At 37.3% G+C, this 14,911-nt stretch overlaps 1 protein-coding gene across 8 annotated transcripts in view; it reads left to right on the top strand.

Moving 5' to 3' along the window:
• The window catches only part of LOC114617264 (ankyrin repeat and KH domain-containing protein 1), a 104,853-nt gene that overhangs the window by 75,357 nt on the left and 14,585 nt on the right, over positions 1-14,911 (top strand). For all 8 annotated transcript variants that reach the window (XM_028762838.1, XM_028762835.1, XM_028762837.1 and 5 more), the window contains 7 exons: positions 2,871-2,966; positions 4,156-4,272; positions 6,191-6,359; positions 7,530-7,983; positions 8,416-8,556; positions 10,081-10,230; positions 10,523-12,135. In XM_028762838.1, coding sequence (XP_028618671.1) covers positions 2,871-2,966; positions 4,156-4,272; positions 6,191-6,359; positions 7,530-7,983; positions 8,416-8,556; positions 10,081-10,230; positions 10,523-12,135 — 2,740 coding nt within the window. The remainder of the gene's footprint in view (positions 1-2,870; positions 2,967-4,155; positions 4,273-6,190; positions 6,360-7,529; positions 7,984-8,415; positions 8,557-10,080; positions 10,231-10,522; positions 12,136-14,911) is intronic.

Genomic DNA, 14,911 nt, shown 5'->3' with positions numbered 1-14,911 from the left:
CACACACACACACACACACACACACACACACACACACACACACACACGGAATTTAAGGAAAGCAATAGATACATACAGATGGTTGTTTATGAATAAAAGGGAATGAACTGGGGCTGGAGAGATGACTCAGAGGTTAAGAGCACTGATTGCTTTTCCAGAGGTCCTGAGTTCCCAGTAACCACATGGTGGCTCACAATTATCTGTAAAATGGAACCTGATACCCTCTTCTGGGTGTGTCTGAAGACAATGACAGTGTAAAGGCTGGAGAGATGGCTCAGTGGTTAGGAGCACTGACTGCCTGCTCTTCCAGAGGTCCTGAGTTCAATTCCCAACAACCACATGGTGGCTAACAACCATCTGTAATGGCATCTGATGCCGCCTTCTGGTATGTCTGAAGATAGCAACAATGTACTCATAGATAAATAAATCTTAAAATGAATGAACTCCTCCATTTTATATTTATATAAACACACACATATATACATGCTCACTTATTGGCAATAATAAAATACTGCATAATTTTGTTCTTGTTAACTTCCATGGCCTAAATACTCATATTGCCTTTCCTCTTTTTGTGTACTATATTGTGTTGTCACTGGCCTGGGATGCACTTGGTTTTTAAATGTTCATATGCTTTTGCTCATTTATTTCCGCTTTTTAAAAAAATTTACTCTATTGTTCTTCCACCTAGGTCACCATTCTACCCATCCTTTACTTCTCATTTTACATGACTTTTTCAGAGTCTTTCTCTAATAATACCCAATTTGAAAAAGGTTTTATGGTTAAAATTTTATTTTTCTTTTGATTTGTAATTTTACATATTCAAACATTTTTATTATTTTTATGCCCACGAGGGCTAAGAAACATTATTTTATTATTTTAATACAAGTTTAAGGATTTTATTTTGTTTAGCTTTGTTTTTCTCTTTTTTTGTTGTTTGTTTGTTTTTCAAGACAGGGTTTCTCTGTATAGCCCTGGCTGTCCTGTAACTCACTCTGTAGACCAGGCTGGCCTCGAACTCAGAAATCCGCCTGCCTCTGCCTCCCAAGTGCTGGGATTAAAGGCATGCCCCACCACTGCCTGGCTAGTTTTGTTTTTCTAAGACAAGTCTCACTATGTAGCCTTGACTAGCCTAGAACTCAAAATTTAGACCAGGTTGGCCTCAAACTCACAGAGTGTCTGTCTTAGAAGGTCTGAACTTAAAGGCATATGTCACCATGCCCAGTTTAAGGCTCTTTAAAAATAATAGTATATTTTTTTGTGTATGAATGTTAGCCTGCATGTATACCATACACATGTTTGGTATGCAGGGAGGCCAGAAGAGAGTATTGGATCTTGTGAAACTGAAGTGACAGATAGTTGTAAATGTTTATTTCCATGCAGAGAACTAAACCCCAAGACTTCTGCCATTTCTGCAAGCTCCCAGTTTTTTTTTTAATTGTTTGTATCTGTTTGTGAGTATGTGTGGGGGCATAAAGACTGGAGGCTTTAGATCCTGGATCCTGAAGAGCTACACTTAGGTCCTCTGAAGAACAACATACATGGATAACCACTGAGCCATCTCTCCAGTTCTGTAAAAGCATCATTTAATTAAAATCTAATTTAGAGTAGAAAACATAAATAGGGCACATAGCTTAATGACTTAGTATGAATGCATATTCCATGTGCTTCATTACCCTATAAAGGTAAAAGATACTTTCATATTCCTAGAAGATTATCTAATATTTTTAATTAATTTCATGTTCCAGAGGCAACTACTTTCTATTTTCTTGTCTCCCTCAGAGACAGTCTAGTACCTTTTGTTGATCAAGAAGTGTATTTGTATGGTGCATGTGTAGGGTGTGTGTGTGTGAATGGAAGTCAGAATACAGACTACAGGAGTCAGTTTTCTCCTACCGTGTGAGTTCTGGGGATCACATTGAAGTTGTCCAACTCCGTGGCAAGTGCCTTCACAAACAGAGTCATCGCACCATCCTGAAACCCACACTTAAGGATGTTTCAGGACCTTAATAAGAAGAGAAAATTTGCAAGTTTATAAAGTAGATGTGCTTAAACTTTACTACCTATCATTCAGTTCCCAGTAAGGACATTTAGAAAGTGTTTTATCAGCTGGGCAGTGGTAGCACACACCTTTTCCAGCACTCTGGAGGCAGAGGCAGTATGATCTCTGTGAGTTTAAGGCCAGCCTAGTCTACAGAGTTAGTTTCAGGACAGCCAGGCTTACACAGAGAAATCCTGTCTCAAAAAAAAAAAAAAGGTGTTTTCGCTATTCAAGTCATAAATCTCAGTAATAGATCACTTTGTGTAATAGTAAGATAAAACTGAAATCGTGCTTTGAAATATAAAAATTGGTGTTTTCAGACTTAGACCCCCTTTATGCTGAGATTTATTTCACAATCCACATTTTTCCTTATTAGTAGCTTTATTATATAAAAAGCTATTGAAAATAGCTTTCCGTTTTCTGTGGGACATGGGAAAATTAATGTCTTTACTATCATATACTGTTTGTTTGCTTGCTTGCTTGCTTTTGTTTTCGTTTTTTGTTTTTGAGACAGGGTATCTTTATGTAGTCCTACTATCCTGAAACTCACTATGTAGACCAGGCTGGCTTCAAACTCACAGAGCTCCACCTATCTGTCTCCGTCTCTCGAATGCTGGGATTAAAAGGCCTCTATCACTGTGACCAGCCTACTACCATATATCCTTGAGCATGTTCTACTTATTTTTTTCTGTTTAAAAGCTTAACTGTCCATATTTTCATAATTTTAATTATGAATTTAGTAATCTTTTAAAAATACTAATTTTTCACATTAAGTTGTTAAAACATGGATAAAACAAAAATGGTTTTTGTTTATGTTTTTGTTTTTTAGGGCCATGTAAAAGTTGTTCAGTATTTGGTGAAGGAAGTCAATCAGTTTCCCTCTGATATAGAATGCATGAGATACATAGCAACAATTACAGATAAGGTAAGTTTACTATGTTATTGAAGCTCATTTTTATTCTTTATGGCATTATATACCAAGAAGTATAATTAGGAACTTGTTTCCACTGGGTATGCATTCAGAGGTAAGAGTATACTTAGCTGGCAAGAAGGCCATGAGTTCAGTCCCAGCACCAAACAAAGAACTTATTCCTTTTATCATCTAAAGATTAAGAACATGGGCCTTGCTTGGGGGCAGGGGCAGTACATCATGCCTTTACCACCATCACTGGGGAGGCATAGGCAGGTGGATATCTGAGTTTAAAGACATCCGGGACTATAGCCTGACTTCCAGGACAACCAGGCATACACAGAGAAACCCTGTTGTGTAAAGAAAGAAAGAGGGTAGAGGGAGGAAGGAAAGAAAGAACGAACAGGGGCCTTTTGGCTTATCCATTTACAAAGTAGATGGATATGATACTTTTGGTGGCATATTTGAAACTACCTTCCTCCTGTACATCATAATGGTAGTGACTGTAGCTAAAGTATATTACTAAATTTTGTTAGCCTGATTAGCTTTTCTAAGAATACCATTTTAAAGAAAGATGCCAAGCCAGTTGTAGTATGCCTTTAATCCCAGCACTCAGCAGGCAGAAGCAAGTAGATTCTGTGAGGTCAAGGCCAGCCTGGTCTACAAAGTGAGTTCTGGGACAGCCAGGACTATACAGAGAAACCCTGTCTTGAAAAATCAGAACAAAAGAGAAAAAAAAGGAAAGATGCCTTTGTCTTACATGATGATGCACACTTATCATCTCAGTACTCGAGAGGCAAAGGCAAGATTTTGAGAAGTTTGAGGGCAGCCAGAGCCACATAAGGAGGTGTTGCCTCGAAAAAAAAAGCCCTCTTTTTGCCACATCGTAGTTCCATACCTGTATTTCCAGCACTTGGAGGGAGGTTCAACAACTCAACTAACTTCAGGGCCCATCTCAACAATTTAGTGAATTGAAGGCTAGTTTGGGCTGAGCTGCTGTCTCAAAAAAATTTTTTTTCTTCTTTTTAAAGATGTTTCATTCTTACAAACAATTGCTACAGAACTGAACTCAAAGTTTAATTTGATTTGGCCAATTTCTAGTTGTTGGAGGTTTGACTTGTGGACCTTTCTTATTCTACTTATATTGGACCCTTTATTATAAATGTTTTTGTGCTTATGTAATTGTACTTTGCCCTCTCTGCAGGAACTGCTGAAGAAGTGTCACCAATGTGTTGAGACGATTGTGAAGGCTAAAGACCAGCAGGCTGCAGAAGCAAATAAAAATGCAAGCATTCTCCTAAAAGAACTGGATCTAGAAAAGGTGAAGGGGTAGAATGAGCTCCCCTGATAGAAATCAAAATTAGAGTAATTTGTTGTCTGTTTAAATAGCAGTCTTTAGCAAAAAAAGGTAATTGTTAGAGTTTCTTTGTAAAGTCTTGTATTATTGTCTAGGTATTTAGGGAAACCCTAGCTATGTTCCATGGCACTGTCTAGGATGTGTAAGACAATGGGAAAAGTTTTAAAATAAAAACCCAGATTTCCTTTCTGACACTTACTCAGAAAAAAATAGAAATGTCCAATAAATAGATAAAAAATATTCAACTTACTAATAAACAAAAAACTATCTAGTGAACAATTAAGCTAAGTATGGTGGCAACACCTGTAGTCCCAGCACTCAGAGAATTAAGTAGGCTCGTTAGTTTAAGGCACCTGAGATCTACAAAACACTCTATTTAAAAATATCAATCGGGGCCAGGCATAGTAGTGTATACCTTTAGTCTCAGTACTCAGGAGGCAGAGGCAGAACTCTGAGAGTTCAAGACGAGTCTCATAATAAATTTAAGATAAAAAGATAGGAGTGTTCATGAACATTCATTGTTTTATTGCTTATAATGAAAAAAAGTAAAAATCTTAAATGTCTTGTCATTAGGAAATTAATAAGGGTGTGTCTGTGTAACCTTGGCTGTCCTGGAGCTTGTTTATAAATATTATGATAGCTGTGGTTTAGGTAAATATGTACCTCAGAATTGTATTTTTCTAATTTTTTACTGAGGTTAAATTTATATATCATAGAATTTATCCATTTAAAGTTTTACAAATCACTGTAGTGTATTCATTGACTTGTGCATTCATTAATCAGCACAATCTATTTATGCCATCTCCTCTCTCCCTCACTATTCATTTAAGACAGGATCTTTCTATGTAGCTCTGGCTGGCCTGTTAATGAGAGACCTGCCTCTGCCTCCCAAGTACTGGAATTAAAGGTGTACTCTACCATGCCCAGCCTGGTTTTTGTTTGTTTTCTTTTTAATTATGCATACACTGCCTAGAGGCATCAGATTTCCCATAGAATTACAGTAACAGACACCTGCGAGCTGCCTGATGAGGGTGCTGGAACCAAAGTATTATATACTCTTAACCACTGAGCCATCTCCTTAGCCCTTCCTATTTATTTAGATAGCTTTATTAAGGAATAACTGAAAAATTTGCAAATTAATATATGTTTTACTTCTTTTAAAATTTAATTTAGCAATTTTTTATTTAGTAGTTTAGTTGAAGGTAGAGTCTCACTGTATTATTTTGACTGGCCTTGAGCTCTGGAATTATAGGTATATGGCATCACATCTGCTGTGATTTGATGTCTATCTGCCACTACTCCATGTTTAGCAAGAATTCTACCACTGAGCTTGTTACCCTAGCCTGGTAGTTAATTTTCAACTAGGTTATTTGATCATTAGTGAATAATAAGAGATACCTGTATATTTAGGTATACAGATACCTTATCAGATAAAGTAATTCTATTTTTTGGTCTCATATGTTGTTTTCTTACATTGTTGATGATCATTTGAATTATAAAGATATTTAATCTTGACACCAAATTTGTTTTTTTCTTTTGTTGCTTTAAATTTTTCATTTGAGACTGGTATCCATGGGAACTAAAGGACAAAAATATCATTTCATTTAATGTTTTACATTACTACATTATTGGGGCTGGAGAGATGGCTCAGCTTTAAGAGCACTTGTGTGGCATGTGCAGAGAACGGGTTCAATTCTCAGCCTTCACATCAGTGGCTTACAACCATCTATAACTCTAGTTTGTGAGGATTCCATGCCTACTTTTGACCTCCTCAGGCACCAAGCATGCCAAATAATGCATATGCAGGCAAAACACCCATACACAAAACAAATATAAAAAATGTTTTCACATTATTAAATTAAATGATATACTTTATTTACAGTCAAGAGAAGAGAGCAGAAAGCAAGCTCTTGCGGCTAAAAGAGAGAAGAGAAAAGAAAAGAGAAAAAAGAAAAAAGAGGAACAGAAAAAGAAACAGGAAGATGAGGGGAACAAAGCTAAAGAGAATTCAGAACAACCAGAGGGTGAAGATGAAGAGAATGATGAAGATGGTAAAAAAACAAATGACTCATGAATTAAGGATAATATCCTCTGTTAGTTAGAGTAAACCTGTAATTTCATCACATAGGGTGCTGAGACAGGGGAATTGCCATGAATTCAAGACCAGACTAGCTACATAGAAAGACACTATCTCTAAATTAAGTGATAAGTAAAATTTAAATTAACCTTTTGGGGGACATTCCTGTTAAAGATTTCATTACTTTAATCTGAAATTGATAATTGGCTTTTATAGTAAATAATGCTAAGTGCTTTACAGTATAAACTAATAGAGAAAACAGGAAGATAAAGGCAAGCATGACTTAAAAATGTGGAGTGTTTCAATTTTTGTTTCTTTGTTTCAAGACAGGGTTTCTCTATGTAGCCTTGGCTATCCTGGAACTCACAGAGATCCTCCTGCCTCTGCTTCTGGGATTAAAGGTGTGTGCCACCACTGACCAGCTTCATGGAGTATAACTTAAGTTTTCCTGTAAAATGCCTTGTATATTTTAAACAAGTACAATAAAAGGTTTACCAGTTTTCCTTGAGGTTCTTCTCTATTTCTAACTTCCATGATTAGAATAATTCCTCAGTGAATTCTTAGCTAAGGTTAAGGCTTAAAACTATGGAGGGTAGACTTATCAGTAGATATATTTAGTAGACAAATTAATTGTGCATCTCTTGAATTCTAGTTCCTCAATACTATGCCAGATTTTTCCTAAATTCAAAGTATATTGTGGTTCTTTAATAGTTCATAGGATTTGTATGATCAGTCTTCAGAATACTAATGGTAGGGCTGAAGAGATAGCTTTCTGTTTAAGAGCCCTGGCTGCTCTTTCAGAGAACTACTGTCCAATTCCCAGCACACATGTGGCAACTCACAACTGTCTGCAACTCCAGTTCCAGGGAATCCAACACCCTCACACAGACACACTTGCAGACAAAATATCAATGCACATAAAATAAAAATAAATAAAACATTTTTAAAAAAGAATATTAATGATATATATTTTATACAAACTTATACATCAGAATTATCCAACGATAAGTATTTCTTTATTAGTGGAAAGGAAAACATGACCCAAGAAATTGATTGATTATGAATTATTACATATATTCTGTCATGATTTGTTTTGACATCTTTGGCCCTCATTGTGATTTTTTTTTTTTTTCATTAATTTCAGTGGACCAAGAAATTCCCATCGAGCCTCCGAGTGCAACCACCACTACTACAATTGGAATCTCTGCTACATCTACCACGTTTACAAATGTATTTGGCAAAAAAAGAGCTAATGTAGTGACAACTCCCAGCACCAATCGGAAAAATAAGAAGAATAAGACAAAAGAGTCCCCTCCCACAGCACATTTAATTTTACCTGAGCCACATATATCTTTAGCACAACAAAAGGCAGATAAAAATAAAATAAATGGAGAACCTAGAGGTGGTGGTGCAGGTGGGAATAGTGATTCAGATAACATCGATAGCACAGACTGCAACAGTGAGAGCAGCAGTGGTGGGAAGAGCCAAGAGTTTAGTTTCAGTATGGATGTGAGTTCCACCAATGACAGGAGGAGCTCCACAGTTGTCAGTTCTCAAGAGGAAAAGGCAGTTACCACCACTTCCAAGACTCAGACACGGTACATTTTTCTATTTTGTTAACTCTTTATTCACTCTTCTTATTGCATGCCTGGCATAAAATTTTACAGTATGTTACCTACGTACAAGTTGTATTAAACAGTTCCTTAATATTATCCTGTCTCTAATCTTCAGAGCTAAAATTTGTCTCTGTTCTCTTAACCATGTGTTCATTGTAAAGATTACTAGATATTTTACAGGATTCTTAGTCTAAAGTTTAAAAATATTACCAAACTTTGATTTTAGTTAACTGTGTAAATTTTATTGAATAATCCATTTTGATATTAAAATAGATGGTTGCGTATTTTGTTTGTTTTCCTGTCTTGATTATTTAATGTACCAAACTTCAAAAAATATTAATCTATGTAATCTTTTGGATTTTTATCTTAAATGTATATTTTTTTTTGCTGAACTCCATAATTCCATTTTCTCAGCCTTGACAGTGAAGTAAATGCTAATTCCATGTCAACAAGCTACAAGTCATTGCCATTAAGTTCTCCAACCATGAAACTGAATCTTACTAGTCCTAAAAGGGGTCAAAAAAGAGAAGAAGGGTGGAAAGAAGTTGTTAGAAGGTAAGTAGGATTAATCCCATTTGTTACTTTTTCTTTCTTTTTTTCAAACAAGGTCTCATTGGGCAGCCCTGGCCTGCCTAGAACTAATCAGTAAACCAAAATGTCCTGAAATGCCTGGCAGACCTCCTCTGTCTCCCAGGTGGTGGGATTGTAGCAGTATGCCACCACAATGGTTTTTTGTTTTACTTTGTTTTGTTTATTTAGAGTTGATACAGCCCAGGCTGACCTTAAATTTGATAGAGAGTCAAAGCTAACCTTAAATTCCTGATCCACTTGTTTCCACAGCCCAAATACTAGAATTATAGATACATACCACCACACCTGGCTTAAAATTTTTTATCTTTTATGATTTGGTTACCTGTTTAATAATTTGAATGTAACCATTATTTATTACAAAGTACAACACTGAGGGCTAAAGTGATGGCTCAGTGGTTAAGAGCACTGACTGCTCTTCTAGAGGTCCTGAGTTCAATTCCCAGCAACCATATGGTGGCTCATAACCATCTGAAGTGGGATCTGATGCCCTCTTCTGGTATGTTTGGATATAGCAACAATGTGCTTATATACATAAGTAAATAATTTTTTTTAAAAAGTAAACACCATACTAAATACAGAATAGAATAAAAGAAAATTAGAAACAATACATAGAATTTACACAAGATATTGAATTGCATTTTATGTAGGCCAAACTTGAGACTTTTTAAAAATTGCTGAATATCAACTGTTCATGGTTTAAAATTACAAGCTAACATATATTACTCAGTGTTTTGTTTTAACACAGGGCTTCACTGGCTGGCCCTGGCTGGCTTGGCACTAACTATGTAGACCAGGTTGGCCTTCATTGAGATCCAAATGCCTCTGCCTTCCAGTCCTGGGATTACGGGTGTGTGCTACCACCACCATTCCTGGCCTAATGGTATTTTGTTTTGCTTTCTTTTGTTTTTAGTTTAGAAAGAGAAAGCATGTTAGTTGCAGATTAGTTGACTTGTGATATTTTAAGTAGATTAGAATGCTTACATTATGAGTTGCTAAATAGGATGTTTGTTTGTTTGTTTGTTTGTTTGTTTAAGTCAGGATCTCAGTGTGTAGCCCTGACTGTCCTAGAACTGACAACATAGACCAGCCTGACCTCAAACTCACAGACATCTCCCTGCCTCTGCCTCCCAAGTGCTGGAATTAAAGGCTTGTACCACCACATTCTGCTTAGGATTTTTGTTTTAAATGGCAATCTAATTTTTAATCTAATTTTTCTCAACTAAATTCAATAGAATAATTTCTAAAGTAAGAATTTAATTATTTAAGGTTCAAGAATATTCTATACAATTCCATCAACATAATTAGACATCTTTAGCTTTATATTCCAATATTAGAGACATTTGGAGTTCGAGGCCAGCCTGGTCTACAGAGTGAGTTCCAGGACAGCCAGGGCTACACAGAGAAACCCTGTCTCAAAAAACAACAAAAACAAACAAAAAAATAGAGACATTTGATTTCATAAACTCATGAGTAGCCTTCATTTTCTAGGTCAAAGAAATTATCTGTCCCAGCCTCAGTGGTGTCCAGAATAATGGGAAGAGGAGGATGCAACATTACAGCAATACAAGATGTTACTGGTGCCCATATTGATGTGGACAAACAAAAAGATAAGAATGGAGAAAGAATGATTACAATACGGTAACTATAAAAATAACATATATATTTCTAGTTCTGGATCAAAATTTTATAAGAGGAATACTTCAAGGTAGGAATTTTATTTGAAAGTTGTGATATAGCTCAAGGATAAATTGCTTGCTTAGCATATATTAAGCCCTAGGTTCAACTCCAGGGAAAAAATTTACATGATTCATAAAATTTTCTAGAGATAAACCAAATCAAAATGTATTGAATGAAAAAAATTTTTTTTCAGTGACAAAAAAGATGTGTTGTTGTTGTTTATATTGTTGGTCTCATGTCTTTTATTTTCCAGCGGTGGTACAGAATCAACAAGATATGCAGTTCAACTTATCAATGCACTTATTCAAGATCCTGCAAAGGAACTAGAAGACTTGATTCCTAAAAACCATATCAGGACACCTGCTAGCACCAAGTCCATTCATACAAACTTCTCATCTGGAGTAGGCACCACAGCAACTTCCAGCAAGAATGCATTTCCCTTGGGTGCTCCAGCTCTTGTAACATCACAAGCAACAACGTTATCTACGTTCCAGCCCGCTAATAAACTTAGTAAGAATGTGCCAACAAATGTACGATCTCCTTTCCCAGTGTCTCTTCCCTTAGCTTATCCTCATCCTCATTTTGCTCTCCTGGCTGCTCAAACTATGCAACAGATTCGGCATCCTCGTTTACCCATGGCACAGTTTGGAGGAACCTTCTCACCGTCACCTAATACCTGGGGACCATTCCCAGTGAGACCTGTGACTCCTGGCAATACAAGTAGTTCTCCAAAGCATAATAATTCAGCCCGTCTACCTAATCAGAATGGACCTGTTTTACCATCAGAATCTCCTGGACTGGCTACTGCCAGTTGTCCTATCACTGTCTCTTCTGTAGTTGCTGCCAGTCAGCAACTATGTATGACTAATTCCCGGACTCCTTCATCAGTCAGAAAGCAGTTGTTTGCTTGTGTATCTAAGACCAGTCCTCCATCAACAGTGATTTCCTCTGTGACAAGCACTAGTAGTTCCTTGCCTTCTGTGTCTTCCACATCTATCACTAGTGGACAAGTTACCACCACATTTATGCCTGCAACTACTCCTCAAGTACAACCTTCTTCACAAAAGGTGGAGTCTTTCTCTGTCATACCACCTCCCAAAGAGAAGGTATCCACACAGGACCAGCCCTTAACAAACCTATGTACACCATCTCCAACAGCTAACAGTTGTAATAGCTCTGCCAGCAACACCTCAGGAGCTCCAGAAACTCATCCATCCAGTAGCCCTACTTCTCCTTCCAGTAATACACAAGAAGAGGGACAGCCATCCAAGGTGTCTGATTTAAATCCTGTGTCAATGCCTTTTGCCTCTAACTCAGAACCTGCTCCATTGACTTTGGCATCACCCAGATTGGTTGCTGCTGATAATCAGGACACTAGTAGTTTACCTCAGTTAGCTGTACCAGCACCTCGAATTTCTCATCGAATACAGCCCAGAGGTTCTTTTTACTCAGTGGTACCAAATGCAACTATACACCAGGATCCCCAGTCAATTTTTGTTACCAATCCAGTTCCTTTAACACCACCTCAAGGCCCGCCAACTGCAGTGCAGCTTTCATCAGCTGTGAACATTATGAATGGTTCTCAAATGCATATAAACCCAGCAAATAAGTCTTTGCAACCTACATTTGGCCCAGCCACACTTTTTAATCACTTCAGTAGTCTTTTTGATAGTGGTCAGGTGCCAGCTAACCAAGGGTGGGGAGATGGACCTCTGCCCTCAAGAGTTGCTGCAGACGCCTCTTTCACTGTTCAGTCAGCTTTCTTGAGTAACTCTGTACTTGGACACTTGGAAAATGTGCACCCTGACAACTCTAAGGCACCTGGCTTCAGACCAACGTCACAGAGAGTTTCTACTAGTCCAGTTGGTAAGTCATTAAGTATTGTGGCTAAATATGGAGCTGTCAAAACTTATCTTCCAAGCTAATGGGCACTTAGTACCTAATACTATCTAACCTTATAGAAATAATGCCTTTTAGTTAATGCTGCTTAAAAGGAAAAATTGCTATATGTAAATCACATAAAATAAGCTATTTCTGTACCTAACAGTAAGACGCTTATACCTTATATTGGTCCAGGTTTTTGGAAGTTGATGAATAAAAAGGATTCATGGCATATTCTAGTCATGGGCTAACTCTTAATAGATATTTTTTTCTCTTTCTTTCTTTCTTTCTTTCTTTCTTTTTTTTTTTTTTTTTTTTGAGATAAGGTCTCATTCTGTAATCACACTGGCCTTAAACTTGTGGCAGTATCAGCCATAGAGTGCTGGGATTGTAGGCATGAACCACTGTGTCTGGCTTTGACTTTTTTTTTGTTTTTGTTTTTGGTTTTTTGGTTTTTGAGACAGGGTCTCTCTGTGTAGCCTTAGGTGTCCTGGAACTCACTCTGTAGACCAGGCTAGCCTCGAACTCAGAAATCCACCTGCCTCTCCCAAGTGCTGGGATTAAAGGCATGCGTCACCACTGCCCAGCTAGCTTTGACTTCTTAACTTAGAAATTAGATGCTCCTATGGGTGGAGAAGCTCTTTACACTTACTGCTCTCTATTGGCAACCCACAGAGTCTAAGAGAGGGGTAGGCATAGTATCCAGCTGTACCCACTGGTGATGCTCAGATGGTTCCAAATGCAGGGTCACACAGATGGCACTAGTAAAATTCTTTAGGACACTAAACAAAATCCTGTGAATATGGGAAAGATTTGTTTAGAAGAATGAGGACTGGCAGAGGTAAGAGTGAAATAAATGATTGTCACAGGACAAAGTAATCAGAATGTGTGTGCATATATATATGTCAAAGAAAAAAAGATAACAATTATCTGATGATAGATTATTAAGAACTATAGATAGACTGGAAACCAGTTTTGGCTTGAAGATATTTGAAAGAGGAAATCTATTTTGCAGAGAGTAAGAGCAAAATTTTAGTCAAATATGTGCTATACTGAAAAATGAGAAATTCTTGTGTGTCTGAAATTCAAAACTTGGGGGAAAAATAACATCATTTGAGAGCTAGGTATAGTAGCATACACCTGTAATTGCAGTACTTAGGAGGCTGAGATAGGAGGATCACAAGTTCCAGGCTAATCTGAACTACTTAGCAAGATCCTGTCTCAAATGAAAATATGGGTGCTAGAGAGAGTGGTTAAGAGCACTGGCTGTTCTTACAGAGGACCCAGGGTTCAATTTTTACCTCCCAAGTGTCAGCAGCTCACAACTGTCTATAATTCCAGTGTCAGGGGATCTGACACTTTTTTCTGGCTTCTACAGGCACTAGGCATATATATGCATACATACAGATTAAACACCCATAAACCTAAAATAAGTAAATAAAATTAATTTTAAAAAACAAAAATTAGGTGGTGGCGCATGCCTTTAATCCCAGCGCTTGGGAGGCAGAGGCAGGCGGATTTCTGAGTTCGAGAGTTCGAGGCTAGCCTGGTCTACAGAGTGAGTTCCAGGACAGCCAGGACTATACAGAGAAACCCTGTCTCGAAAAACCAAACCCCCCCAAAAAAAAAAAAATTAGTAAATTATTTTAAAAAGAAAAGAAACACCATTAGAGCCTTGAGAGATAAATCAGCTGTTAAGAGCAATTTCTGCTCTTCCAGAGGACCTGGGATCAGTCCCCAGCACCCACATCGTGTGCCTCACAACTGACTATAACTCCAGCTCCAAAAGATCTGAAACATTCTTCCGAATTCAGGTGCACATACACAGATACACAGAAACACACAATGAAAAATAGTTGTAAAGAAAGAAACACTGCTGCCACTTAATATTTCTCTTCCAGTTACAAACCTGCTCTTTAGCTCATGATATTCTTTTGCTAGTTGTACAATACTAATTTATGTTGCTCTGGATATGGTATAACCTTAACTTTTATTTCAGATATGTTTAGATTTACTTGTCTTTTAAGCAAAATATAACTGTTACTTTTCAAATAGAAATATAACCTTGTAAGATTATTGTCCAAACTGTTGTGTACATTTTTCTTTTAATTTTCTGAGGTAAACAGCTATTATGACTTCATTTTGGGAAACTCTGTAGAAATTTTCAGAACCCTCAGTGTGAAAGAAAAACTCACTGTTAGTGATAGAAAATATTTTTCTTTAAATTTCCTTATGGAGAGAATATTGGGGTGTCAGTGTATGCACACACACCTGGAGGCTGGGAATAAATGTCAGATGTCCTCCCCAGTGATTCTTCAGCTATTATTTCTTTTATTTTTTATTTGTCTGCATGTATACATATGTGCCTGCATGCCAGTATTCTCAGGTAAGAAAAGAGTGTCAGTTTCCCTGGTGCTAGAGTTACAGTCAGTTATGAGCCACCAGATACACTGGGGACTAAACTCAGGTCCTGAAAGAACAGCAGAGTGTTCTTAACCTCTGACTCATCTCTTCTGTCCTTCTCTACCTTATTAATGTGTGTGTGTCTGTGTTGACTGTGTCTATATGTGCAATGTATGCCTGCATGCAGACACTCACCAGAGCACAATGTGGAGGTTAGAAGACAACTTGCAGGAGTTAGTTTTCTTTCCCCAACATAGATTCCTGAGATTAAAAATTCAGATCATTAGGCTTGATGGCAAGGCCCTTGACTGCTGACCCATATCACCAGTCCTTCTCCACCTTATTTTTTGAGATGGGA

Source organism: Grammomys surdaster, unplaced genomic scaffold (assembly GCF_004785775.1).
Source record: "Grammomys surdaster isolate TR1022 unplaced genomic scaffold, NIH_TR_1.0 135, whole genome shotgun sequence".
NCBI classification, from domain to species: domain Eukaryota; kingdom Metazoa; phylum Chordata; class Mammalia; order Rodentia; family Muridae; genus Grammomys; species Grammomys surdaster.
This window is presented reverse-complemented; position numbering and strand designations above follow the sequence as displayed.